Consider the following 27,887-nt stretch of genomic DNA (forward strand, 5'->3'; position numbering starts at 1 on the left):
AGACGGGACACGTCGGTGTTAATGTTGTCTCTCACCTAGCCCGAGCCCCAGCCCACAGGCACTAATGGAACACTTGGACTTTCTAATTGCAAACTTCATGAGAATATCAACACAGAGACAAGAGCCAGCAAGACTGGAGCAAGGGAAACGTTCCTTCCTCAGCTCAGTTGAGGTGGGCAGCCTCGGAAAAAGAACATGATCAGTGAAGCAATGCAGGAAGTAACAATGAGTCACAAAAACCCAAAATGGGTTGAATTTTGCATAAGAGAAATCTCATCCAATTGACACACACACTCCTTGGACACGATGTGGATTTTTATCTTCCAGGATACGACCTTAATATAGATCTAATCTGAAGTCAATCTGAACCTTCTCCATGTGTATGCTTGTATACTTCTTTATCCTTCAAGTCTCCAACATCACCTCCTCTGAGAAGCCTTCCCTGATCACTTCTCCGCTGAACACCTCCGTCACTCTCTACCCATCACTCTGTTTTCTTCATAGCACTTAGCACTATCTAAACTGTCTTTATCGCTGATTAATCCATTTACTTGTTTTCTGTCTTTTTCTTCCCACCAAGAGAGCAGGGGCATTGCCTGTTTTGTTCACCTTTGTATATTCAGCACCCAGAACAATACCTGGCACATACAAGGTGCCCAATAAATATTTATTAAATGAAAAACGACTCTATTAGCATTCAAGATTTTATAGAGCTCTTCAGCTTGTTCCAGCTGAAGCCTGTGCAGAAAACAAATTTTCTCTGATGGAGAATTTCAGTTCGTGTCAACATATTGTTTCTGTTGACATCCTCCTGCAGCCTCATGGTAGACTATTAACTAGCCTTGGGATTTTTGTTGCATACAAAACTCCCAACGGCACTGTGAAATTAACTGAGTGGAGACTTCAACACCATACAATTGCAAGACAGGTTCAAGACCACCCACGGGAAGGATACCACGGTGAGGAAAATGCGGGGGGAGAAAACAAAAGACTATTTTGTTTTCTTTAAGATTACCATGAGATGGAAAATCCACAGGTGTTCAAAAAGCTATAATATTTTATGCCAAATTTAATTTCCAATGCCTCACTCTGTGGGGCTAACTAGTTGAAGGGCAAACAAGCCAACCCTTTCATTTATTATTATTTTTTTCCATAAGCAGTTTCTGAGAAATGCTGGGAAGGAGACTTAAATCACACATACGCACACACAAGTGCACACACACATATGCACGTGCATGCCTGCATACACATACACATACACATACACAGGCATGCCTGTGCATGCGTGCATGCTCACACACACACGCACACACAGGAGAAAGCAAGGTAAGTATTTAATGTGCCTCAGTAGTTAGGAGTAACAAAGATGAAATATAAAAATTAAGGCAAATTTCTCTTTTGTTTCCAATCTACTTGTTGCAGTGTAGACAGTAAGAGAAGCATACAGTCTCAGCCACAGGTTCTAGATTTGTGGATTATATGGGAGTAAAAGTTTCAAATTGGGGAGTCCCTGCAAAACTCATAAATTGGAATTAATGAGGTGGGGAGAATTTGAACTAGGCTTCACATGACATCCTAAACGGCCCACCAATGAACCCACTTCCAAGTTTTGACACTTCCTGCTGTTTTAACTTTTTGGTCTGTTAGCTCAGTCATCCCCACCACCACCACTTCCGGTCCCAGGTCCTGTTCTAGGTTCCCCAAGTTCTCCTATTCCTTATTTGAACACTTTCTGGGTATATAGTAGAGCTTGTCTTTACAAAAGATTTTTTTCTCTTACGTTCATTCAAAAACTTTAATAACCACAGTCAAGGCAGACTCTTTAGGTAGTACAGAGATTTTGCTTCTGTTTGAATTCAGACAGAACTTTCTGGAACTGGTTTAATTTTGCTGTGATTTGAATAAACGAAATCCATCAATGGGGCCGTGTGCAGGGGCTCATGCCTGTAATCCCAGTTCTTTGGAAGGCATAGGTGGGAGGATCCCTGGAGCCTAGGAGTTTGAGACCAGCCTGGGCAACATGGTAAAACCCTGCCTGTATAAAACATTGGCCAGGTGTGGGGACACAGGGCTGTAGTCCCAGCTACTCAAGAGGCTGAGGTGGGAGAATCACTTAAGCTCAGGAGGCAGAGGTTATAGTGAGCCGAGACTGCACCACCGCACTCCAGCCTGGGCAACAGAGTCAGACCTTGGCTCAAAAAAGAAAAAAATAAATAAATAAAAGAAAGAAAGCCATTAAGTGGGAGTAGAGTTTTTTGAGGGCCACATAGGTAACCAGTCTGACCCCAAGCACATAGGAAATACCTCAAGACTGGATATGGGCACAAGATAGAGCTGTGTGATATAGCTTCCTGTATCCTGAACCCTACTACAGTCCCTGGGAGGTCAGGAAGATACAAGTCTTTACTGATGAAACGATCCAAAACAGCAACTGGAATACAGAATTCCTGTCTTTCCTATAAAGGAGCGACTGGGGTAAAGCTGGGGCCCCAAAGGAGATTCAGAGACCCCCATGAACTATGTGCGGCTCTGAGAGGAACGGGCTCTGCACTCAGCTGGGTTGCTAGGAGGCCATCCCCAAATAGGAACAAACTAAACCACAAGGTTTCTGGCTCCTTCTCGTGAAACCTCAAACATCTGCATCTTGGTATCAACCCTTATACTCCAGTATTAGGAAGAAATATAACAAAAACCAGCTCCTCAAACTCTACTAAGCTGTGTAAGAGTTAATGCAGTTTAGTTGGGGAATAGAAGCTCGGGCTCTGGACAGATTATTTAGGTTCACAGCACCTTGAACAAGATACCTAACCTCTTGAGGCCTCAGGTTTTTTCATTTATAAAGTGGTGGAGGTGAAGGTATTGACTGGTGAGGATTAAACCAGTTAACCCGTGCAGATGCTGGTTCTAATGCCCAGCACGCAGGAAGAGCTCAGAAATGTTAGCGATTATTCTTCCTTGCCCATTGCTTTCTTATCTTTTATGCTTACAAGAAAGGTTAATGGGCATGCATAAAGTTACAAATTTCAAATTTCATGCATATTCCGTTATTACTTATTTTACCACCTGGAAAAGCTCAAAATACACAATTCTGCCCTTGAAATAAGGACAATTTTCTAGAGGCAACAGAGTCAGCTCAAAGGAATCCAAACCACGTGATAGGCTGTACTATCATCTGGAGAAAGGCTTGGTGTGTGTTTACCAAAATGCGTACATTGTGCAACACGTGAAATGTGAATTCCGCAAAGCTGAGTTCAGTGTGACCATACTTTTCAGCTGATCTCAGTGGAGATGCTGACGACTGAAAAAAAATCCAGCATGCAATCATGTTCCGAAAGGAAGCAGGATGGGGAAATAACGGCGGGGGGTGACAAGACATAACTCACCTCACCACCATGGGACTGTACACTGATCAAATAAAAGAGCAGATTAGATGCTCTCAAAGGACCCTTTGAGTTCTAAATTCCTTCTATTTCCCCAAAATCTTATAAAGGGACTTAGGTCTAAAGGCAAGAGAAGGAGGACAGTAAAAGTACTGGCATACTGTAACCTTTAGTTTCTTCACAGATCATCAGTGAAATCTTACCTTTGGAGGTAATGCCGTCTTCCTTGGAAAATGTGTGTCTTTAAAGATACTTTTAAAGTGATCCGGTATCTTAGCTTAAGTTCAAAATAATGTACCCAAATAATAGAATATGATATAGTTATTTAAAAATACTATTTACAAAAGGTTTACAATAACATTTTAATATAAGCATTTTCCCCCACTAACTGAAGAAAAGGATGCAAAAATGGGATGCAAAATCCGACCTCAACTACATAAATAGAGACTCCAAAATGCTGACAGTAGTCGCTCCTGCACAACACAATTAGGAGTAATTTTTTATTTGCTGTCCTCTCACCCCCCACGACTCTGAAACTTTTTACATGGGCATATATTACCTTTACAATAAGGAAAAATTATCTAAATAACATGAAGCTTAAAATTACACCAAATTATATTACAACTCATAGGATTTGCAGAGACTTAAGAAGCCAGGTTTTTACTAGTGGTGGTAAAAAACAGCAACTGGGCTCCAATTGCTGTTTCCTGACTCTCATTCAACAAGGTATATACAACGGTGCCTGGCTCATATCAAAATGCCGTCAACTCACGATCACTCAGAAACTGGAGTCAGGCTGTGGCTGATCCAAGCCCTCTTTCTATTCCTCCTCCTACTGTCTGCATTGGGTTGAGTTTTGTTGTTTGCCGCTCATTAGTTCCCCCACGCTGTGGCTTAAGGAGCCAAGCTTGTGTCTATCAGTGTTCGTCCTTTCTAACAGTTCTGGTGACAAGCCTTGGCAAGGAAGACGCTCAAAGCTTCTGAATAAAGGGATTTGGGGATTATCAGTAGCTTCCAAATTATCCGCACGATCCTGGGTCTTCAGGATTCTGGGTAAATTCAGGGGCTACATCCAAGAATCTGTACACAGGATATAGAAGAGAGGCTTAGGCGTTACTGAGCTGCCCTAGGGAGCCTGGCGGGCCAAGTCAGCTCAAGTTCATCCCTCACACCCTTCTCCTGAGTGAGAGAACTCTTATTGGGGGCTTTGGGTGGGTGTTAATTCCCAAGAAGTTACCACGCCAGTGAAGTGTTCCCTCAGTCAGATGGTCCGCCTTCTTCTCAGTCTGGGACTCTTTCCTGAGCCTCTAGGAAACCCGACTCACCCCAGGAGCATATGTCCCCTGCCAGGGCATGGACCCCTATCCGCATGTTTCCCAGGTGTCCCCCAGAATCCTCAGAGAGTAGTCCCCATGTCTGCAGCAGAGGTCACAAAGTCAGTGTAGCATAGGAGATCTTAGTGCAGTCTCTGAAGTCATTCCAGGTTCAAATCCCTGCCCTGCCCCTGTGTGACCTTGAGCAACATCATCCCATTTCTCTGGGCCTTGATTCCCTCATCTGTAAAATGGGAATAGTGGGCCTGCCCCGTTGTGTCATGGAGAGAACTAAATTCATTAGAAGATATAGAGTCCCTTGGCATCTAGGAAGCACTGTGTAAACATTAGCAGTCACAAAACAAACAACAAAAAGTTGCCTTTGTTATTCAAACCCTAAAACAACAACGAGGCCACACAGGTAGCTTCTGAATGGGTACCCCATACAGACCCTGAGGAGAGCGAGACTTCGGTCGTGGCCTCCTCAGCAGCATGAAGTTGCAGCTCGGTCTCACTCCCTCGTTGCCACATCTCTAGAAGCTAGCCAGCTGCATGCAGGCTGCTGGGTGAACACACAGGACAGGCAACACCAGGCCGTCCCATGGGGAACTATTTATAGACGAGTGTTCCTTCACCTCCAATTCACCATGTAGCAGTCTGATTGGCTCGGCTTTGGGGAAACAGTGTTCTTGTCAAAACATCCGTCAAAAACATCCCAAATCTGAAGAGATAATTGGTGAGGAGACCCAGAAAGGCTTGATGGAAACTCCTGCCAGGCAAATGGGTCCAATAAGCCTGACCACGTTGGTGGAGCTACAGATGTCACCCAGTGACTTGTGTAGAATGATGGATGAGTATTTACCCTTCCCCAGGAAATAAAGCTAACACAACAGGAAAGATGATCAATGTATATTTTAAAAGAATGTGTATACAAACAAACTCCCTCCCATATGTTACTGGGTTTCCTCCAAAGCAAACAGATTAAATCAAATGCCTACCAGGCACTCAGCACTGTATTAGGCGGTGTGAATTCATGGCCCCCTTCTCACGAGGCTTAAAATCAAGTTGGGAAGGCAAGACAAACGCCAGTGAAAAGGTGAGATCTCCAGGCAAGACATTTGGAATGAGCCACAAGAATGACATAGATCATGAGTATTTCAGGAAACGAGAGGGGAGCAAGGTCACTCCAGGCTTAGATGTCATCAAAGAGGAGGTGGGGTTTGAGCTGAGCCAGAGTATAGATACATAAGGTGCCGTAAATAAGAGAAAAAACAAAAAAGCATTTCAGGCTGGAAGTACAGTGTGAGCAAAAGTGTGGAAACAGGATCATATTTGGAAATAGGATCAAACAGGAGCAAATAAATAGGTTTGACTTGGGGATGGGGGTGGTGGGGAATACGTGTGCAGAAGACATAATTAGAGACTATCAGAAGAGGAAAGGGTTTTTCTGGGTTGTCTAGTAGACCTGTATTTTACTGGTAAAGAAATGGAGGCTCAGAGAGGTTAAGCAACTCACCTAAAGTCACACAGTGAGTTATCTGTGGGAGATCAGTTGAGGGAAACAGATCTACCATTATTCAATTAAGAATCTGATCTGAGTGTAAATGGATGGCTGCAGAGAGGCCAAGGAATCTCAGTCTTTAGTCATAGAAATGGTGCAGTTCCCAACCATGAATGTTGCTGGAGAACACAGAGGGTTTTCAATAAATGTTTGCTGATGACATTGATAAGATGACCACTAGATAACTTCAGACAAGTCATTTGGTATCTCTGCTTTTATTTTCTCCTCCTCCCCTCTTCCCCTCTCATCAGTGAATAAAAACCTGCACTTGACCAGGGTATATCCATACAGTGGGGAAAAAATAGTCCTCTGAGATAAAAGTCAAGAGAAGTCTCAAAGGATTTTAGATCTCTAACCTCTCTGTGGTGTATGTGGGTACAAAGGGCAGAAAACAAACCCCCTCTGTGGGTGGTAAGTGGGCTGGAGGGAAGGAACACCTGTTTTTTCTTCTTTTCAAGCCCTATAATCTCTCATCTCTTTCAAGTTGTGAGAAATCAGGTGCTTTGTACATTTCCATGATAAAGGAGCTAGAACTAAAAGGTTACATGTCTTGGGAAGGTGAGTCAGGGTTGGGGTAGGGACCAGACCTCCATTTACCTCACCCAGGTGGCTTATGAGTAAGGAAGGAAAAATATCTTGGCACACTCCTGGGCAGCAAGGTAGCTGATACTTCATTACATGGCTGTGGGGGTTCTTACATACAGAATTCCAGATTTTCTTCCAGGCCATTTCTGGGGGTCTTTAAGGAGTTCACGAAGTTCTTGGTTTGGTCTCGTGTATAACCCAGAAGCATTTAAAAAAATTTTTTTTAAAGCACAAAATATCACTATTAAAATAGACATTTGAAGAAGGCACAGAAAACCAACCTTAAGTAACTGGCCATCTCCAGTCCCCAAGAATAAAACAGTCCTGTTCATTACCACGGTGCCATAAACGGATGTCAGGTCCGAATGGATCAAGGTAGATGATGCGATTGGTTGGACTCTTTCAGGTTGATCCCCTTCTTTCTGAACATGCACACAAACGCACAAAAAAATAATAATAATTTTTAACAATGATACTTCTCATTATACTGATAAAATGTCACTCATGTCCTCCTAGGCAGGATCCCACTTCTGGGCCCCACATATATTTTCTTAGACAAGATTCCCCAGGAGCAACCTTGCATTACCTTGCAAAATCACCATACCTGCCCAACCAAAGAAAGCCCCTGTTTACTATGTATGAACAGGTATTGAATGCCAAAGCGAGCTGGCCATCTATTGAACACCCCCCAGCTGATATATGAAGCTGAATTCCACTTTAGTGCCAAGAGACAGCCCACCGCTGAAATGGGAGGCAGACTATCTCACACTTGGCTGTTTTCAAAATCCTGCCGCCAATTCATTTTAGCTAGGCGTTGGTTTCTGTGAGGTTAAACACAAACATTTCCCAAGATGTGACACGGACGATCCTATTGGGTGTGACGGCAGAAAGGAGTGATCCTAGATTTACCAAAAGGGACCACAGGAAGCCTGAAGACAGGGTAGCTAATTCGGGGGGTGAAAAGGCAGATACAGTCGCGGACAATAGACAGGATGGAGCCACAGAGCTAAGGAGGAACCAAGTCGAAGGGCTGGCCCTGGTGCTATGCTTTTAAAGGGGAAAACAAAAAAGTCTAACTCCCAAGCTGAAGGCATTTAAATTGTCTGAGGCTCTGAGCACATGTAATCACACGCTTGCTCCTGATCATTAAATAAAGCCCCTCTTTAAACCCAGAGCAGACAGAGTGTTGACCAAAATGTCTTTTTCTTTTTTGTGCTTTATGCTGCGTCCTGCCTTCAACGACAGGAAACTGAGTTTGTTACACAAATCTCTGGAAGATATGGAGCTAGGAAGAGCCGTTGCCGTCTGCAGCTACTGAACACAGTGTGATAGCACACTTTATCTGCCAGAGCTCAGTTCCCAACCGTACTAAGGTTTTTAAAGGCACACTGAAGTTGCAGCCAGCGAACTTCAGTAAGCAACACAGCAACTCCTAAAATCGCCCTATCTGGGGAGGGGGAGGTAGCCACACAGAGGCTAAGACTTATTAACTTCATTATATTATTGCCAACAGTGTTTATGTCTTTCAATTTATGTCTTATTAAATATTCATTATTTTTAAACCCACCAAGTTTCATTAACATCTAAACTAAATGGATTATGGGCTAAATTGATTTCTGAAGCCTTTAAAGTGCCATCTATATTTCTTTGTTGCAGTTGCGCTGCAAGGAATAGATAAGCTAGCCAGGATTTGTCCAATGCCCTGATCACTTTTCAAGGAAAAGATGTCATAACCTAAGAGAAGGCGACGTTTTTGCATAAAATATTCTATAGTGAACTCGGTTTAAGAAGATTTGGGGAAAGCTTATTAGAGTTTTTTTTTTCTTCTTGTTGAAAGATACTTTTCATGCAATATGGGAAGATGAGGAGCTGTCCTGTGAAAATTGAAGTTAAGGAAAAAAAATTCTCTGTGGGTCTAAGGATTGGAACAATAGATCACTGTTTAGATAAGGAAGCCTCATGACCATGAGCAGAAAAAGAAAAGTCGGATGACCTTTAGGATTAAAAAAATAAGTAAAACCATGCCACACATCTTGCTTTAAAATAAATCCAGAATTGTCCAAATGTAAGACCAGCTGACCGTGCTTGTTATTTTTATTAAATATCTGAGCACTGCAGAGAGGCTAACGTGGAGAACAGGGCATCATCTCCACCTGGGTATCCAGAATGTTCTAATACCACTATCTCTGGCTAGAAGACTCCACTCCCTTCATCTCACAACACAGAAAAAGTAATGGATGTGGTCTGCAGATTATCCACAAGGACCAGATGGGACAGTGTACATCTAGGTCTGGTATACAGTAGGTGCTTAATACTGTACCTGTTCTAATTCACCAAGAACCATGGGTAGTCTCTCCTGAGGTAGGATGAGAGATCCTGTTTGTGAAAGACTGGCTCCAAGAAAACAGAGGCAGCTCAAAAGCTGAAAGGGAACAAGGAGAAATCCATCCCAAATTACCATCTAACCTTTCCGGGTGTCCTTCTCTGATTTCCGGCTGCCCTCAACAATTGTAGTTTTTTCAAAGTAAGTCCGGGATCAATAGTATAGGTAACTGAGGCAAGAGGATCGCTTGAGGCCAAGAGTGGAGACCGGCCTGGGCAACGTAGCAAGACCCCCATCTCTACAGAAATAAAAAATTAGCCAGGTGTGTGGCACACACTTGTTGTCCCACCTATTTAGGAGGCTGAGACAGGTGGATCGCTTGAGTCCAGGAGCTCCGGGTTACAGTGAGCTATGATTGAACCACTGCACTCCAGCCTGGACAACAAAGTGAGACCCTACCTTAAAAAAAAAGTAATAGGTAAGTGGTGCAGCCATTAAATCAACATTCTCAAACCTGAGAGAACACCTGGCACTCGCTGACATTTGAGCTTGGTTCTCAATCACTGTGTGACCCGGGCACTTAATTTAACCCTGGTAGGGGTTAGCTTTCTAAACGATCTAATAAGGCTGATGTGTCTGATTGGCAGGGCGGTTACGAAAAAGATATGATAATAGTAATAATAATAATAATACCAGCTAACATGTATTAATTCTTACTGTGTGCTACTTGAAGTATTTTATCATCTTACCTCATGAAGGCAGTATAGCATAGAGAGCCAGCCAGACCACCTAAGTTTGACTCCTGGCTCTGTCACTTTCTAGCGAAGTAATTTTGTACATGTGATTTAATCTCTCTGTGACTCAGTTTCCTCCTCTATATGGTGGAAATGATAAGAGCACAGACTTTTTATGCCACAGACTTTTTATGAGGACTGGATGAGTTTGTGCATAAGCCTCAGTAAAGCTTAGGACAGTGTTTGGCACACAGCAACCCAAAACCCATGCTTGCTATCATTAGTTCATTTAAAAACACAAGTTACTGCCACACCCATGGCAGTTATTTCCTCTTTGCCGGGAAGAACCCTAATTTTGTTCAGATAGCAATGAACCCAAGCCTGGTGGAAGCTATCACTGGGCCAAGCCAAATGGCAACTCCATTCACTATCGCCAGACACTGACTTTCCTAACCATGAGAGCTGAGGGTGGCCATGGGGCCCAGTCCTGGGCAGGGAAATGTAAGAAGTCCACTGGAAGGATTCCTGGGAATAAGTTTCCTCCTTGATAACAGAAGGCTCTTGAGGAGAACCCGTTTGCCCTCTTCCCTCACTTCCTCTGGAATACAGTTGTGTTATCTCATCATGTGTAGACTGGTGGCAACCATTCTGTTTCCATGAGATTCAAGATGAAGGACAGAAAGCAACATGCTAAGATTGGTGCAGGGAAAAGAAAAGAGATTCTACGTTCCTGGAGACACCACTGAGCCGCAGACCTCCAACTTTTAAACACTTTACTAAGTTAACAATAGTTGCCATGGTTTAAGCCACTGTCGGTTGGGTTTTCTGCTACTTGGAACCAAAAGCAAGTCACTGTTTAAGAAATGACAATTACAACTTGTTGGAGCGGACACTAAACTGCAGTTCTTCCTCAGCTGCAGGGACCATGACGTGGACAAGTGCTTGTTCCTCTCACCAGCCTGGAGGACCCTGGCCACAGTCAGGATTTTATAGCCAATTACAACAGCGAGCCTGGAAGAAAATAGGAGAGGAGGCTTGGACCTCATGAAAACTCTAGGGGCTGCTCTGGCTGAATGGAAATGGATTCTTTTGTGCTGGAAACACACAGAAATGGACAGGTCCCTGTGAATGGGAAAAGGAACCCTTTGAATGGCTTTCTTATGCTTATTGCGGCAAATGAAAACAAAAGAAAGACAGGCTCCAGAGAAACGTCCTCACAAAAGTGAGGTTAATACCCAGCGAGCCAGGAAGAAGAAGGGGGAAACAGCGCAGTCAGCCCCCTGTGTCCAGAGATTATTCTTTCTCTCTTTTTTTCCAGCCTATTTTCTATCTTGCCCTTCTCTCCCCTTAGGGCATAATCGCTAATGTTGCTCTCAGCCTATTCTGTCTAGTTTATTATGTGTAATTTATTTCTGAATCCCAGCCTCTGCTTGTTCGTCTGTGTGTAACAAGGTTAATGCCTTGTAATGATGCTTTTGCCAGTTCTGCCTTTCATGACAAAATCCAATCTTGATTTCGCTCTAAACCTTGTCTCCCCTTTGGGCTTTCTTGGTTCCCTCAGAGTTGTCACTCTGCTTCTCCTTCCTGCCATGTCTAAGCATAACGTCACGCCCACACGTTTGCCGGCTCTAAGACGGAAACTTTTCTCAGTTGGAGGAGAAAGCTACCTTGGCTCAAATGATGTTTGGGCTGAAAGAGAGAAAGAGCTTTGGGCCTGATATAGCAAACTGGGACCAAAGCTCCTGAGAAGAGGGGTGTGTGTGTTTGTGTGTGTACGTGCGTGTGTGTGTGTGTGTGTGTGTGTGTGCAAGGAGTCATGGGCATGTTACCAGGAAAACAATTAGGCTTCTTTGCAGCTGCTTCATATGATTTCTCATGGACAATAAGCACTCCCCCATTGTGCCCTGCACAACTCCACGGGGTGCCAGTCATGCATTCCAGGGTGTGAAAGGCACCCTCTAGAGTTGAGCCACAGCTTGGCCCTGCCTCTACCATGTGAAAGATGGCCTGGCTCATCGAGGTTCAGGCAGGGTGCTATAGCTTTTGCGGCATCATTGGGAGGGAATGGGCACAAAACTGGGGCCTCCAGCGCTGGGCACCCAGCAAGACTCAAGTGTTTTACCTCCAAGGTGCTAAAAAGGATTCCTGTACGTTGATTTTACCTTACCAGGTGGGAGGAAATACCAACTGGGTACCGATCAATTTCTTGTACACGATAAAATGCCTTTCTTGGGCAGTTAATTTTATATTCTGTTCCATTTGGGATCCATTTGTTTTGAAGCAGTTTCATCATTTTCTGTTACTCCCCAAGGGGCCCACTTGCCATTAGGAAACCTCTGAAGGAGCCCTGCACCCAAGTTCTGGCCCCTGCTCTGTGCCTTATAGACTGCTTGATTCCAGCAAGTTAAGTCTCCTGAACCTCAGTGACTGTATCTGTAAAATGGACCCAATAATACCACATGCCCTGCCTCTCAGTGTTGTTGTGAGGTCCAGATGAAATCATGTGTTTGAAAATAAATAGATTATTTTTATCCAGCTAGGGAGATGGAAAGGACAACTATTTGCCCAAGTCGGACAGTGATTTTATTAGCCAGGAAGGCTCGGGTTGCTTTTCTCCATTCTAGCATATACAGTGTTGACCGGGATCTGACTAAGTTATGGCAGCTCTCTCATTGTCTGAAGGAAGAATTTACACTGGGGACTCAAATGATCAAAAGGAGAGGTTTAAAGTGTGCTTAGGGACACAGCTGGGCAGCCTCTAGACCAGGCAAGCATGGTTGGTGTGCAGCACAGCCATGGGAAGCATGCAAGGTGGAGAAGCTTGTATTTCACCACCTTCTACCCTATCCCCTCCCTCCTCGGGCCCCAGTGTCCCCAGCCACCCAAGCTGACCCACTACCAAAGTCCCACTCTCCAAGATTCATCCTTCCTTCTTCCTGCTTTATGTCCCTTCCCCACCCCCACCAAACCTCCTTCTCCTCCCTATGGCTAATTTCAGTTAATCACTTATAAAAAGACGACCTGACTCAAATAATTCACAAAAAAGATATGAATGGCAGAGAGTGTGAAAACTGCATTTTCCTAGATTCTTTTTTTTTTTTTTTATTAAGACAGAGTCTCACTGTGTTGCCCAGTCTGGAGTGCAGTGGCACGATCTCGGCTCACTGCAACCTCCGACTCCCGGGTTCAAGCAATTCTCCTGTCTCAGCCTCCCGAGTAGCTACAGTCAGGTGCCACGACGCCTGGCTAATTTTTGTATTTTTAGTAGAGACAGGGTTTCACTATGTTGGCCACACTGGTCTTGAACTCCTGACTTCATGATCCGCCCACTTTGGCTTCCCAAAGTGTGGGCATTACAGGCGTGAGCTACTGCGCCTGGCCCTAGTTTCTTAGAACTGAAAGAGACTCAGTCCACCAATGCTTTTCCAGGAGGAAATGACTGGCATTCTACATGGGATGGCTCCTCATTATGGGAACTGTCCTGTGTGATGTGGGACTTTTAGCATTCCTGACTCCTGTCCACAAAGTAGTGCCCTCCATTATGTTGACTACTGTGAAAGTCCCCTCCCCAATATTTCTGAACATCCCCTAAGTAAATGTCATCCTCCCCTGTTAAGAGCCACTGAAATCTGTGACATGGTTTCAGAGTTGCTGACAAATGGTTATCTAGACTTTTCTTCCCTCTGGCCCTGCTCCCCATCATGGTCAACCACACCACTAATCACCCTCGACTCTTCTCTTTCTGTCACTCCCCACACCCAATACATTAAAAATCTCAGTTGAAGTTCCCAATAATCTCAAATTCACCTTCTCCATCTCTACAGGCTGTATTCAGCCCAAGTGTCCATTCATTCCCCTCCCAATCTAGTGCAAGAGTATCTTGGTGTCTCCCTTTTAACTTCAGTCTATTCTCTGTCCAGTAGCCAAAGTGATCTTTTCAAATATGAAACAGGTCCTGTTACTCCCTGGACTAAAATTCTCCAGTGGCTTCCCATCATGATGCTGAGAACTGAATCCATATGCCTCCCCAGGCTCTCCCTGAGCTGGTTCCTGATGATGTCTTCACACCCATTCCTTGCCATTATTCTCCTGCACTCTGCTTCTGCTCCCCAAGTCCAGTTGATTTCTTTCAGACTCTTGGACACAAGAGTCTGCCTCAGGGCCTTTGCACTTGCTACTTCTTCTAGCCCCACCCCCCTTCACTCCCTTGTAGGCTGGTTCTTTTCAATCTGTCAGGTTTCAAGTTGAATGTCACCTACTCACAGACACACAACCATAGCTCTTCCCGTTCCTACCTCAGTTTTCCTTCTGAATCATAGCACTCCATTTATTTCCTTCAAAATACTTATTAATAACTCTTGTTTTTAAAAACTCACTGTCTCCCAGTAGACTCTATCTTTATAAGATCGACTATCTCCAATAGTATTGTATTCTACACTTTGAATGCAGCATCCACCTCAGCACCTGACATGGAGTAGGTTGTCAATAAATGCTTATCGACGGGATAAAGAAATACAGGGTCAATGTTTGAATACTTTCAGTCAATATCTCATCGGGCCACTATGATACATTGATAAGTAGGCCTAATCATTACTGAGTTCTTTAATTGAGCCAAAACTTGTCCCTTGTAAATACTGGGCCTTGGTTCTGCTTTGGGGAGCAATAGAAAACCACCCTAGACCTCCCATTACTATGTAAATTGGCCTTCTCTGAATTTCACATCCATAGCTCATTGACAGCTTGTAAGAGACAGTTTCTGGGTCTCTCGCCATCTCAGTACATGAAGAGTCAACAGATTCAGTGTACTGAAAATGTGCCTCTAAGAAGTAAACAGAGTACTTTAGGTGTGCTCTGACCAAAGCAAATAATAGGATTGTCCTTTCCCATGATTCAAATAGCATATTTTGAAGAACACGCCCTATCATTGTGTTCTTTCAAATAAAAGTAGCTGATGGTAGCATGGAAGAGTAGAAAGAACAAGTGATTTAAAGTAAAAAATATGTGGTTTCAAGTTCAAGCTCTATTACTTACGAGCTGTAAGTGTTTAGACAGTCTTTTATCCTTTCTGAGTTTTCTCTACCCATCCAGCCACTCATCCACCCACCCATCCACTCATCCACCTATTATTTATGGAGCACTTGCTGTTGACCAAGTACTTGATCTGTAAAATACAGATGGGAACAAACTCCCTATTGTCAAAATAAACCAATCAAATGAGTTTTGAAATAAAATGCAACACTTTGCATTTCATGTCATTGGTTTCTGAAACACTTGATAATCGAAATGAATGGTTAGAGTGGGGCTCCACTGATATCCACAGTTCACGAACAGAATTCAGGGAATCCATGAAACTGGATGAAAAAAAAAATCTTTATTCTAGGGAGCTCTAACTGGAACTTAGCATTTCCTTTAATCACGGATTCAGGCCACAGCAGTATTTACTGAACCTGTGACTTTGTCACCAAAATAAATCAGCTATTTTCATATTATTTGATAGTTGTTGCAGATATCTCAAAGTATCATTTATGCTCATCTCTCCTTTGAAATTATGGTAGTTACTGCCTCTAGATCTTGCTATTGAATGTGTTAAGATATATTACTACACCTGAAATTGAAAAAACATTTTGATAGATCGATATATTAATATATTGCATCTATTTTGCAATCCAATGTTTTTATTAATATATTGTGTCTATTTTGCAATCCAATGTTTTTATTTTATGCATTAAAAAACATTATTCTGTCAAGGGGTCTACAGACTGCATTAGAGGTCTACAATACAAGAGCTTGCAGGGTTAGGAAGAAAGATATTGCTAAGTGAGGGGGCTGACACTAGGTGACACCTACAGCCTCCAGCTGCTCTAGGCTATTTCCTCCTCTATTGCCTCACAGAAGCAAGGCTTTGCGCTTGGAATCCAATTTTTAAAAGGGGTCAATGATGGAGAAAGGAGCCTCAGGAGAAGACCAAGGGGTGATGATCAGGAACAGCTGGTGTGTTAGGTAACACACTTCCTCAATCAGGTTGCGGGGAGATAGGGGATGACGAGGAATCCTGGCTCATTGGGAAGGGAGTCAAAAGGAAATACCCTGTCGCTGCCCAGCTTTTACTCTTCCTCCGAACAGAGCCCCAGTGTCAACTCCTCTTGGACACACTCATCTCACCATGCTATAATCACTATCTTCTTCATCAGATGAAGAGTACCTTCTTTCCAGTTCCAGAAACACTTACTGAGGGCTCACTCACCATGTGTTAGCCAGCCTGATAGATGCCTAGGAAAGAAAGATGAGCCAGACCTGGCCACTCCCCTCAGTGCTTGTATAGCACAAACAGGGATGTGTGGGGCCAGACAAAGGGCCTGGCACACTGTAAGGTGTGTGGAGCGGATCCCTGACTCCTAACTTCATTGCCAGCTCCCTACTTAGAAACTCGTCCTAGATGTCCCAAGGCATCTAAAAACCAACAAAAATTACACTTGTCCTCTGATTGGTCCTCCACGTCTTAAAAACCTATTTCACTTCATCCCTCCTCTCCATCCCCACCGCTCCAACCTCAGTTCAGCTCTTCAGCGTCCCTCAGTTGAATGATTGCAATAAACAAAATCCATCTGTTTCTCTCCATATTTGTCACCACTGCTCGTGGCCAAGGTGACATTATTTCTTGCCTGGACTACTGCAAGAGCCTCCTGCAGGTTTTCCTTCTTCCACTGTGGCCAATCTCTCATCCATTCCCCACAGGGCAGCTGTTATTTAGGAATTCAAATCCAATCATTTCACTTCCCTTCAAAGGCTCTCCTGTGCTCGGAGAAGAAAATCTAATCTCCTTCCCATTGCCAAGGAGGCCTGTAGGCTAGGCCTGCTGCTTCCTTCTCCAGCCTCCTCCCCTCGTACTCTCCCCTCTACCTCCCTCGCCTCAACCACACTAGCATTTTGCTCTCCACAACCACCAAGACCAGGTTATTCCATCTTTGAGTCCTTGCACGTGCCCTCCAGTCTGCCAGCAGTGCTCCTCCCAGTTCTGCACGGGAAACCCGTAACTGGCCTTTATTATCTTCCTGGTGTCAATTCGACCTCCTAAAGAGAACTTACCCCAACACCCGCACCCCCAAATGCCTCTGCTACATCACCTGCTTAGTGAAGTGCCTCCGTTTCTTTATCTTTAAAATGGAAGTAATAATACAGCCTATTTTGTAAAGTTACAGTGAGGATTAAATGAGTTAATATTGGTAAAGTGCTTAGAATAATGACATACAGTAGGTGCGCTGTAAATTTTAGCTATCATCTTAATGTAAAAGTAACTATTAATTTGCTAAATGTTTATTGTCTGCCCTATTTACCACTGATATGAATATCTCCACACACTGCTTGGCACATAATAGGAGCTCAAGAAAGTATTTGAACAAATGATAGTCTTTCTAATAAGGTGCTTTGCCTCCAACCCTACGGCAGCCACTTTATCTTCTGAGTAATCTTTCTAGAACACATTCAGATTGTGTCGTTTATAATCCCGCTGTTATACTCCATCAGCCTTAGCCATGGTTTTCACACTCTGCTCAGCAGAATTCTAGAAATTCCTTGGAGATGCCTCAGGGACAGGCCTGGATGGGGTGGGGCAAGTTGTAGGGCTCCGGAAACTCCCAACCCCTGCTTCCCCACCGCCACCCCCTGACGCCACCGTGTTCCCAGCACTTGGTAATTGGTCTTACAAAGAGAACCAAGTCAATGATAATTTTTCTCAAGCAACAGGGTCGTGCTATGTTGTTCAGGCTGGATTTGAACTCCTGGGCTCAAGCGATCTTCCTGTCTCAGCCTCCCAAGTAGCTGGACTACAAATATGTGCCTCTACACCTGGCTAAGATTTTTATTTTTATTTTTGTAGAGATGGGGTCTTGCTACATTGCCCAGGTTAGTCTCAAAACTCCTGGGCTCAAATGATCCACCCACCTTGGCCATCCAAGTTGCTGGGATTACAGGCATGTGCCAACTGTTCCCTGCCTAATGATAATTTTCTAATCTTTTTCTCATATGGAGCTTCCAATGGATAATTTACTTCAAAGGCAAGATTTGGAAAGTCTAGAGGACCAACCATCAGGATAAAATCCAACCACCTTTGCCCATCTCATTAAGCCCTTCACCATCTGGACCTGCACACTCGTTTCTGGACATTTCACAGCCAGGGTGAGCTTCTTTTGGTTCCCAGGCTTACTCAACTTCCTGCTTGTGCACAAGCTGTACCTTCCCTCTAGAACTCCCTTCTCCGCCTTCTCCACTCAGCTTCAAGACATAGCTCAAGCATTGCCTCTCTAAAGCCTCCCGAATCCTCCCAGGCTGAGTGCAATGCCTCTTTTTGGGACTTCCACTGCAGCTTTTGGTCACATCTCTCTTGCCATGAGTATCGGACTGTATGGGAAAGGTTTGTTTTACTCTCATTCTTTCTATAATAGCAGGAGTCAACAAACCACCACCTGTGGGCCAAATCTGGCTTACTGCCTGTTTTTCAAATGGCCCATGAGCTAAGAATAGCTTTTGCATTTTAAAATGGTTGAAAAGAATCAAAAAAAGAATAATTCATGACAAGTGAAAATTACAGGGAATTCACATTTCGGTGTCCATAACGTTTTAATGGAACACAGCCCTGCCTGCTCATTTACGTACTGTTCATGGCTGTGTTCACACTACAGCAGCGGAATTGAGCAGTTGCGGAGACTGTACATAGCCTGCAAAGCCGAAAATATTCATGATCGGGCCCTTTACAGAGTTAGCTGACCCCTGCATAACAGCATTGACCAGGGTGGTGGGATGGAAATGCCACCAAATCCCCCTAGTAACTTCTCTAAGGAAAGCCCTATGTCTAGCTATTGAACAGACAATCCAACCAACATGAAAATCAACCACTGAAACTGAAAAATGAATGTCACAGTTCTATTTGTTTTTGTGATCACATAAAAATTAGCATTTCATCAAGACAGAAAATTAAAACTAAGAAAAATGATAAGCACATTTCATAAAAAACATAATAAGAAACCACTGCCATGGGGCCACTTTGATAAACAGGCTAGACCCATGCTTGCCACACACTGTTCCCAGGTCAACTTTGGGGTTTCCCGGTCTTCATCATCTGTGTGCCAATGCATGTTTGGGGAAGGGAGTGGTCATCCAAAAACTTTAAGGGAGACAGATTTGACACTATTGTATGCTACTGTAGTCAAGGTGTTGGTCTTGGTGTGGCTCTTCTGCCATCCTGTTCTAAGGGAATCCACCTGCTGCGCCTGCTGGGGACAATTGCATGTTTGATCCTCTTCTAATTGGACTAGGGGCCAGCACCTGCCCCAAGGGTGACAAATCCCTACACTGACCTCGGGCTCATCAGCTGGTGTGAAAGATGAACTGGACTCAACTCTATCTCTTTCCTGGCAACTTGGACTACATAATACAGAAAGTCATTGCCAGTTAGTAGCCAAAGCAGAAGGTGACAGGCTGTTAAGATGTACAGTGGGAGGCAAGTGTGCTGGCTTACGCCTATAATCCTAGCACTTCGGAAGGACTACTTTAGCTCAGGAGATTGAGACCAGCATGGGCAACGCAGCAAGACCTCATCTTTACCAAAAATAAAAAAAATCAGCCTGGCATGGTGGTGTGTGCCTGCAATCCCAGTTACTTGGGAAGCTGAGGTGGGAGGATTGCTTGAACCCAAGAGTTTGAGGCTGCAATAAGCTATGATCATGCCACTGTACTCCAGCCTAGGTGACAGGGTGAGACTCTGTCTAAAAAAAAAAAAAAAAAAAAAGTTTCTAGTGTCTCTCCTTTAGGAAGCATATTGTTTAAGAAATGATTTTACTCCAATTAGCTGGGTGTGATAGCACTCGCCTGAGGTACCAGCTACTCAGGAGGCTGAGGCAGGAGAATTGCTTGAATCCAGGAGGCGGTAGTTGCAGTGAGCCGAGATTGTGCCACTGCACTCCAGCCTGGGCAACAGAGTGAGACCGTGTTTCAGAAAAAAAAAAAAAAGAAGATAGACAGTGGGGATCAAGGCAGGCCCGAGGCATACTCAGGTGGGAGGGAGTAGATATTTGAGGAAGCAGAGGAGGTCATTTGGTAGAAGGATGGTGCAAAGCAGCCAGGCTAAGTCATGTTGACAGGGAGACTAAGGAAGGAGCATCCATCATTTGCTGATGCTGACTGAGCTCCTTTAAGCTGCCTTGAATGTGGAACCACCTTCCAACTGCATATCAAGGAGCCCGTCATAACAGTATTAGTAGTAATGATGGTGATGATAGTAAACACAGACATAACATTTACTATGTCAAGTAGTATTCATTCTATACTTATTAACTCATGAATCCAGACAATAAGCCTATGAAACCAAGAGGATCTCTACTAGATGAAGAAACTGAGGCATAGAAAGGTTGAATAATTTGTCTATAGTCCCACAACTGATAACTGGTAACTTTGGACCCAATTGCCCTGGTTCCAGTGACTGTGCATACAACCATTACACGGTATTGCTTTTATTCCTAGATTACCATGGAATTCCATGTGTTTCTGTCCACAGTATCCCTCATCCCTTTATCTGAGCTTACTCCAGTAGATCTTTATTCCATGCAACCAATTGTACATGACTAGGATAGAAATTGGTATCAGGATTGATGCTGTAAAGAATGGACCCTTGGAGAGAATGTCTGGTGTGTGCAATTGGTTCTGGCGTACAGCACAACAGAAGACTCTAGACATCCCCCCATATCTGGGAGTGAAATACAAATAAACTGTTACATGCAAGAGTGAAGGAGTTAATTAAACTATGGTTTATAGGTTTTTGAGACTCAGACTCTAAGCCCACAAATGGCAACTCTTTAAAGGGCTTTCTAGGTATTGCCTTTGATCAGTAAGGAGGGAATAAGGAATATCAGAGTGGTAAAATGTGTTGGTTACTTTTTACGGCCCTAAGTAAAATGCAAGGAAAAAAAATGCAACAAGTTCCTATCCTAGGTGCCTCAGCTGGAATACAAGGAAAATTGTTTTATCTTATAACAGTGGTTCTTAAACTTAAGCATGACTTCAAATCACTTTGAGGACTTTCTAAAATACAGATTGCCAGTCCTACCTCAACCTCCAGAGCTTCTGATTTAGTAAATCTGGTATAGGGTCCAAGAGTGTGCATGTCTAGCAAGTTCCCAAGTGATGTGCACGCTGCTGGGCCAGAGTCCACACTTTAAGGACCACTGCCTACAGCATAAAGCCCTTTCCTCTCATAGTTGAAAGGCAATCAAAAATTACACCGTAGAAGTTCCAACCACGTTAGGTTTCCATGGTCAAAAGTAATTCTGATCGGCAACACCAGAACCCTGGTATTCCAATGAATGGAAGTACCTGGGAAGAGCTGAAGGAGTGAAGGACACCATGTAACCTAAAACTAAGGAAGGAAGGGGCCCTGACACATCAGGCATTAAGAAAAAGAGAATGGTTAAGGGAGTGTGAGGTGACCAGACTCCCAGAAAGTGTTGCTGCTGAGTATTGAAAACATTTCCAACATGATTCGCTACGATCCTTCATGTATTCATTCAACAAATATTTCTGAAGTCCCAACTACCTACTGCATTCTATGCTAGGTATGGGGGGTTCAACAGAGAACACCCTTTGAGATCATGTATAGGACTGCATGCTCAGAACACCAACACTGTCTAAAAGTTCACAGTTAAGAAACTACAATCCTGCCAGAGTCAGAACTTCAGGTGGTCACCAATGCAAACCTAGAAACTCAGCTCACAACTAAGGATTCTCTGCTGTATCCTATGCCTGTGTCCACAAAAGGCTGGTCTTAGCATAGCAGTTGTAAGGGCCTAGCTTGCTCCATACAGGATAGGGTTGACACCAGGACCTAATGTCCATGGTGACAGACTGTCCATGGCAGTGGACATGTACACATTATTGCATGTAATAATTATGTAACCCTTCGTGCCTTGGTTTCTTTATTTATAAGTGGGGAATCCCATTTCCTTGATAGCAATATTCTCTGGATTCATGAGTTAATGTGTATAGAATAAGCACTACTTGACCCATAGAAAATGCCATGTGCTTTGGATGTCTTTCTTATCATCACCACCATGATTACTAATAGTAATAGGATAGGGCTCCTTAATGTAGACATATAAGGTGGTTAAAAGTTCAGGTCCTAGAGTTGGACCACCCAGGTTCTAAATCCTCTGCTATTTTCCAGCTATGGAACCTAACAGAAGCTCTCTGGGCCTTACTTTTTCTCATCTCTAATCATCATGATAACTACAGTCCTTGCCCCATATGGTGAATGAGAATCAACAGAAAATAAGGCATGTAAATTGCTTCACACAAAACCTGGCCATAATAACTATTCAGTAGATAGTAGCTATGATTGCTTTCCCCCTCTTTGTAAGTGGGTGCTGTCACTGCAATTGTCCTTTTTGAATCCACTTTTGCATATCATATGTATATATGAGGGTAAAATCACCATCTAGTCTATAGACTGCAAAATGGCTTGACAAAATCATAACAGAAACTGGAAGATAAATAAACATCACAGGAAGACTGTGGATTTTGAGGTCAATAGGCTGCATCACCAAGTGCAACTGGGATGTCACTTCTCCACACATGTTCCTTGGGTTGCTGTCTGTTGGACAGCATGTGAGCATTCTGTGGTTGTCTGCATGACAGTTAAATTATGTCAGGCTTTAGAATTATGTAAGTGTGGAAGAAGGGGGGTATGTCCCCCTACAAAAGGGTAGAATGAACTAGAGAACAAACTAGAATGAACTAGAGTCCTGTGGACCAACACTATAGGAAAACATGCTACCTTCAGTGTCTACAGAGGGGTGGCTGCCATGTTTAAACCACAAATGACCCCAGAACCCAACAATGGTGGCCAAACAAGTCTGGAGCAATCAGACTCCACAAACTCGAACACAAACACTTTCTATGGATCACATTGGTGTAGTGAGAGTTCAGAAAGGGAGGAAGTCAAATTAATTAGCTTGTGCATAATTAAAAACATTCATTTTTATACTAATCCAAGCACAGGTATGTTATAAAAAAGAATGAAAAAAAGGAAAGAGACCACATGAAGTTCTAAAACGCAACCCAAGATTAGAGGCATGTACTGCCTTCTGAAGTTACCCTCTAGCCTCAACCCCACATCCTAGGGGAGGTTGTTTGCTGCCGATTTAATTAGGGGACCTTCATGGGAAAGTTCGAGAAGTCCTGGGGTGGTGGGAAGAGTAGAGATGTAGACACTGGAAGACCTGGATTAAAGGTGGAGGGCTCTGGCACTTATCTCACTATCTTGAGCAAGTTGCTTAATGGATCTTTAGCCTCCTCATTTGGAAAATGAGATGATCCTCATAGAATCAACCTCAGACTTGATGCGGGGCTCAAAAGAAATAATACATGTGGAAGTGCTGTAAAAATATCACAGAAGATTATTAGAGAGAGGGTCTACAGAAATCGGTTGCCTTAGCACATTTGAGAGATGCAGTTAACCTGCTATAATTGTGAAAGTGGATTCAAAGTTGGTGGCAAGGCAGAAAAAGTAACCGTCCAGTGTGTAAACAGCTGAGTACACACTCACTGCACAAGCATCTCATAAATTACTCCTTAGCAGAAGCTGAAGGGGAGGAGGATCAGTGATAAGAGGTAAGAGAACCAGGAAGTGGGAAAATACAACCCGGTCAGTCCCATCACTTTTCTACCTATGGTTGATTGAAGATGGAAAATAAGAGGCAGCTAGGAGGAGAGGGAGAAAGAAGGCAAGCGAATCTAGCCGCTTGTGCCTTGCAGCCTGTGGATTACTGTTAAAATTACTGTGTCTGCTCTAAAGGAATCGCTGTTGGAATCTATTGAGGTTCCCTCTAGAGTGTGTCAAGTCCTGCTCCTGTTTTAGGCACCTGTAATTCAGCATGCCTTTTCAAAATCACATTCGAGACCTGAAAATAAAATGCAGAACAAATGCAATCAAATGACATCATTCTTCTGAGTGACAGCCAGGGGCACACCGATCCCATGACCCCATTACACAAGGTTGCAACCTGCTATTGTCCTTTCAGTGGCAAAATCAGTGGTACCCAGCACAGAGCATTGCTTACACTAGCAGCCATCAAACAAATATTTGTTGAATTGAGTATCTTCTCTACCTATTTAATAGGTTAGAAAATTGTCAGCTTTTTCATCAAAACTACCACCCTTTTTCATTCAAACTCCTATTGAAATTCAATTCCATTAAGGCTTTTCAATGCATACTAGCAGCAAGGAATTTACTTAAATGAAAAAAAAATGCAAAACTCCAAGCTCCCACCTGTGCAGCCATGACATGCTATTGTTTGAACCAGAGTATATTATTTAACTTGGCTGACAAGCTCAGGGGGTAGAGACCCTGTCTTTCAGAACACACAACTCTGAGCACACTGGGAGTTCTTGATAAATAGCAGCAGCAAGAAATGCTGTGGAGGGACCCATTTTAATTATTTATTTTTCCAGTTCCAGATTTTTGGCAGCATGTGTTTATCCCTTTCTTGATTTCCAAGGGGCAGCTCTCTCGCAGAAGCTCCTGTAAAGATGGATAAACAGCTCCACGACTTCCTCTGCCACTGCCCCTCCCCATCCCGGCACAAGCAGGAACACCTGATTGAGCCAAAACGTGGATTTTGAGTGCATTCAAGATGCTGGCTGGGTTTGAAAGGGAACTGAGTCTTCCAGGACCCAATAGGTAGAGAGACGCAGTCAAGAGAAATGTTTTGGCTCCACACATCGACACAGCTGTCAGATGGCAAGCTTGGACTTCCACCCTTATTACCTGCTGTGGGCCTCTGAGCTGGCTTGTCATTAACCCCAGAGACCAAGTGTGTCTAAAGCTGGACACAAAGTAATATTTCGGGGGTACTTTCAAGTCTTTCAACAGAGAAGTAGGAAATGATGATTTCACCAAACTTAAACCATTAGATTATAAAGATCTAATAAAGACAGGAATCAAATATTAAATTATATGTGTACGGCAACGGTAAGTCATTTAGGAGGCAAATATCTGTTTTTACATATTTTTAAAAATTATACCAGTAACAAAATGAAGGCATTATGTGTGTGTCCCAGCACACAGCTTGACAGGCAAAGAAGCAGCAAGTGACTGTCCTAAGAAGCCTTGTAAAAGACCTCCTGATTTTTTTCTCCCTGGCTCATAGGGCTAATATTTGGTAAGATGTGCTTTGCAGAGAAAGAAGGGGGTGGGGGAAGCTGTCTTTCTATACACACATTAACATACCTGGGAGCCAACGTACCCCTGTACCAACACATTTTCCAAGTGGTGACTTCTCCCCTTCCTCTCTGACTCATTTTGTACCAAAACAATGGCAACACCTGTAGCCGTTAATTTCTGCGCTTTGATTTTTTTGTCCAGTTATAAAGGAGGCTCCCAGCAGGCTCCCCTCTCAGGAGCCATATGTGGAGTTGATGTGCCAGCCGCCTTGGAAGGGAAACGGCCTCCGGAGAAGTGCACAATGGCCCCATAATCCCCATCAACTGGACCCTCTTGAACTGCCTCTTTATTTTCCAGTCAAAGAAATGCCAATCTCAAGATGAAAGCTGTGGCTGCCCTGGGAGCCCAGGGGAAACCTGTGTCGCTTGCCTGGTTCAGCCCAAGGGTGGTGACTCTGAGTTCCGCCATCTAGTCTCTCAATCTGGAGCCCAGAAACTGTCTGTAGTACCCCCAACACTCTGCCTTGCGCTCCCCTCTAGGATGAGGCTTTTACCACAAGGCCACCTCCCGCCCAGCCTCTCCCAGCGGCTGGCGACCACAGCGCACCCTGAGCAGAGCCACAGCCCCGCCCCCTCGCACCGGGTCACGCCGGGGGTTCGGTTCCAGCGCGAGCCTCTTTGCAGGCTGGCATTTCTCCACGCTGAGCGGGCTAGCAACTCTTCAGACCACAGCACTTGCGTTGCCGGTGGGGGGCGGAGACAGGGGGCCACAAAGGCTGGGGTGTGGCAGGGAGCCCTTTAGGTTCAATGGCTTCTCTGCCGAGGGCACTGTGTTTGTTAACTGTTGACCAAGAGGGTCAGACCCACACGCCCGCTGGGACTACACAGAAGGGGCACAGAGAAGTCTGGAGAAGCGAATGGGAAAGAGGGGCTGCGCGAGGAGACTCAGCCCCAAACAAGCGTCCCTGTTTGGATAGGGAAGGATGGCACTGGGATGCAGCCACTAGAGTTTTGAGTCTAACTCCAACCCTCCCCGCCCCCCTTTTTACGCTCTCCCTTTGGGGACCTCAGGCCGTGCTCCAGGTCTCGGGGACCGTCCGAGAGGAGCCTTCGGACGGCCGCCCGCGGTGTGAACCTGAGACTTGGTAAATGTCAACCGGATCTACCCCCGCCCAGCCGCTCGCCCCCAGCTCGTTCTGCCTCGGCGGCGGCGGCTGCTGCTCCCCGGCAGCAGCGCTCCCCGCGGCGCCCCGGGGGCAGGACTTACACAGTGGCTCTCGGCCGTCTTGAAGTCCCAGCTGACCCTCTTGGCGCGCGCCTGGATCTCACTCATCCTGAAGAGGCAGAGCGCCGTGGTGGTGGGGGAGCGCCGCTCCTGGCCCTCTCCCGCGGCCGCGCTGAACACTCCCGCCCAGACGTCCAGGGCCTCCACTAGGCTGGAGGAGAGGAGCAGGCGGCGGCCGTCGGGGTGGCCGTGGCCGCAGTCGAGGGACGCCTGGCCCTGGAACAGCACCTCGGTGCTCTGCGCGATGCGCGCCATGCTGGGCCAGCCGGTGGCAGCGCCGCTCGTGTAGTTGTAGGGGTAGTAGGGGAAGTAGATGCTGCCGTTCCAGAGAAAGGCGTCTACGAAGTGCAGGCTGCCCGCGCCCTCGCACAGCTTGAGGCGGCCCAGCTCCTGCGTGGCCAGGCTGCGCCCCTCCGTGTCCTTGAGCGCGATGGCGGTGTCGTGATCGGATGCCGCGGGGTTGCAGCGGCTCGCCGTCTCTGGCTCAGGCAGCACGTAGGTGGCGGCCACCGCCAGGTACCAGCGGTTGTTCTGGCCCGCGCGGTACACCACGCCGGCCGTCGAGCCCTGCGGGTGGCACGACACCACCTCGGTGCCGTTGCGCAGGGAGCTGCGGCTCAGGTTGCCCAGGGGCCGCACCTCGCAGGCGCCCCGGTCGAAGGTCCAGCCGGTGAGCAGCAGCCCCCCGAGGCCGGCCGCCCCCTCGCGGTAGGGCAGCAGCAGCTTGCTGAAGCTGCTCCCGGGCCGGGGCCGCGCGGGGGGCGCCAGCGAGACCGGCTCCGTGCAGTTGCCCGCTTGGTCCCGGTACAGGCGCGAGAGGCTGTGCTCCAGGCTGTAGTCCAGCTGGTCCAGGCAGCTGCCGCTCGCCACGAACACGCCGTCCTCCCGGCTCGCTGCGATGGCTCCGATGGCTTGCTCTGACCGCCACACGGGCTCGTCCGCGCCCTGGCCGGGAGTCGCCAGTGCCAGCAGATAGGCGAGCAGGGGCAGCGGCGCTGCGGGACGCGGGGGGCGCGGCGGCGCCTTCCTCCGGGAGACCTCCATGGGGCTGGGGGGGCCGCCCCCGGGCAGGGCGCGCGGCGGCGACGGCGGCTCAGGCGCGCGGCAACGGAGACGCGGGCGGCGGCGGCGGCGGCGGTTCCTGCGCGCGCTCCGGCTCCCGCGGCCGCCCCATCCCCGCAGCTCACCCGGGAAGGAGAGCGGGGAGGGCGGCGCGCGGCGGGCTCGCTCCGGCAGCCTGTGCAGCGGCGGCGGCGGCAGCAAGCCCTGCGCGCTCCGGCACCGTTTCCTCCTCGCCCTCCTTCGCCGGAGAGTTCCTGTGTGCAGCGCTGGCGCTCGCGGGGAGGCGCGGAGGGGAAGGGAGGGGACGGGCGGAGAGGAGCGAGGCGGGCGGGGAGGGCTGGAGAGGTTGGGTGCGCTTGTGCGTTTCACTTTCCCATTGTGAAAGTGGGATGCAACTGGCCCCCTTCCTCATCCTCTTCCTCCTCCGCCCTCCGCCT

At 45.9% G+C, this 27,887-nt stretch overlaps 1 protein-coding gene across 3 annotated transcripts in view; it reads right to left on the minus strand.

Annotated features, from left to right (window-relative positions):
• LOC105483698 (plexin C1) overlaps positions 1 to 27,831 on the minus strand; it is a 159,288-nt gene extending 131,457 nt beyond the window's left edge. Inside the window, exons 1-2 of one of the 3 annotated variants that reach the window (XM_011744680.3) lie at positions 26,371 to 27,831; positions 7,121 to 7,261 (exon numbers count right to left, since the gene is read on the minus strand). In XM_011744680.3, coding sequence (XP_011742982.1) covers positions 7,121 to 7,261; positions 26,371 to 27,432 — 1,203 coding nt within the window. In that variant the 5' untranslated portion in view covers positions 27,433 to 27,831. The remainder of the gene's footprint in view (positions 1 to 7,120; positions 7,262 to 26,370) is intronic. The other 2 variants (XM_011744681.2, XM_011744683.2) reach the window with 2 other exon arrangements.
• Between the last annotated feature and the right edge of the window lie 56 nt (positions 27,832 to 27,887).

This window comes from Macaca nemestrina, chromosome 10 (assembly GCF_043159975.1).
Source record: "Macaca nemestrina isolate mMacNem1 chromosome 10, mMacNem.hap1, whole genome shotgun sequence".
Classification (NCBI taxonomy): Eukaryota; Metazoa; Chordata; class Mammalia; order Primates; family Cercopithecidae; genus Macaca; species Macaca nemestrina.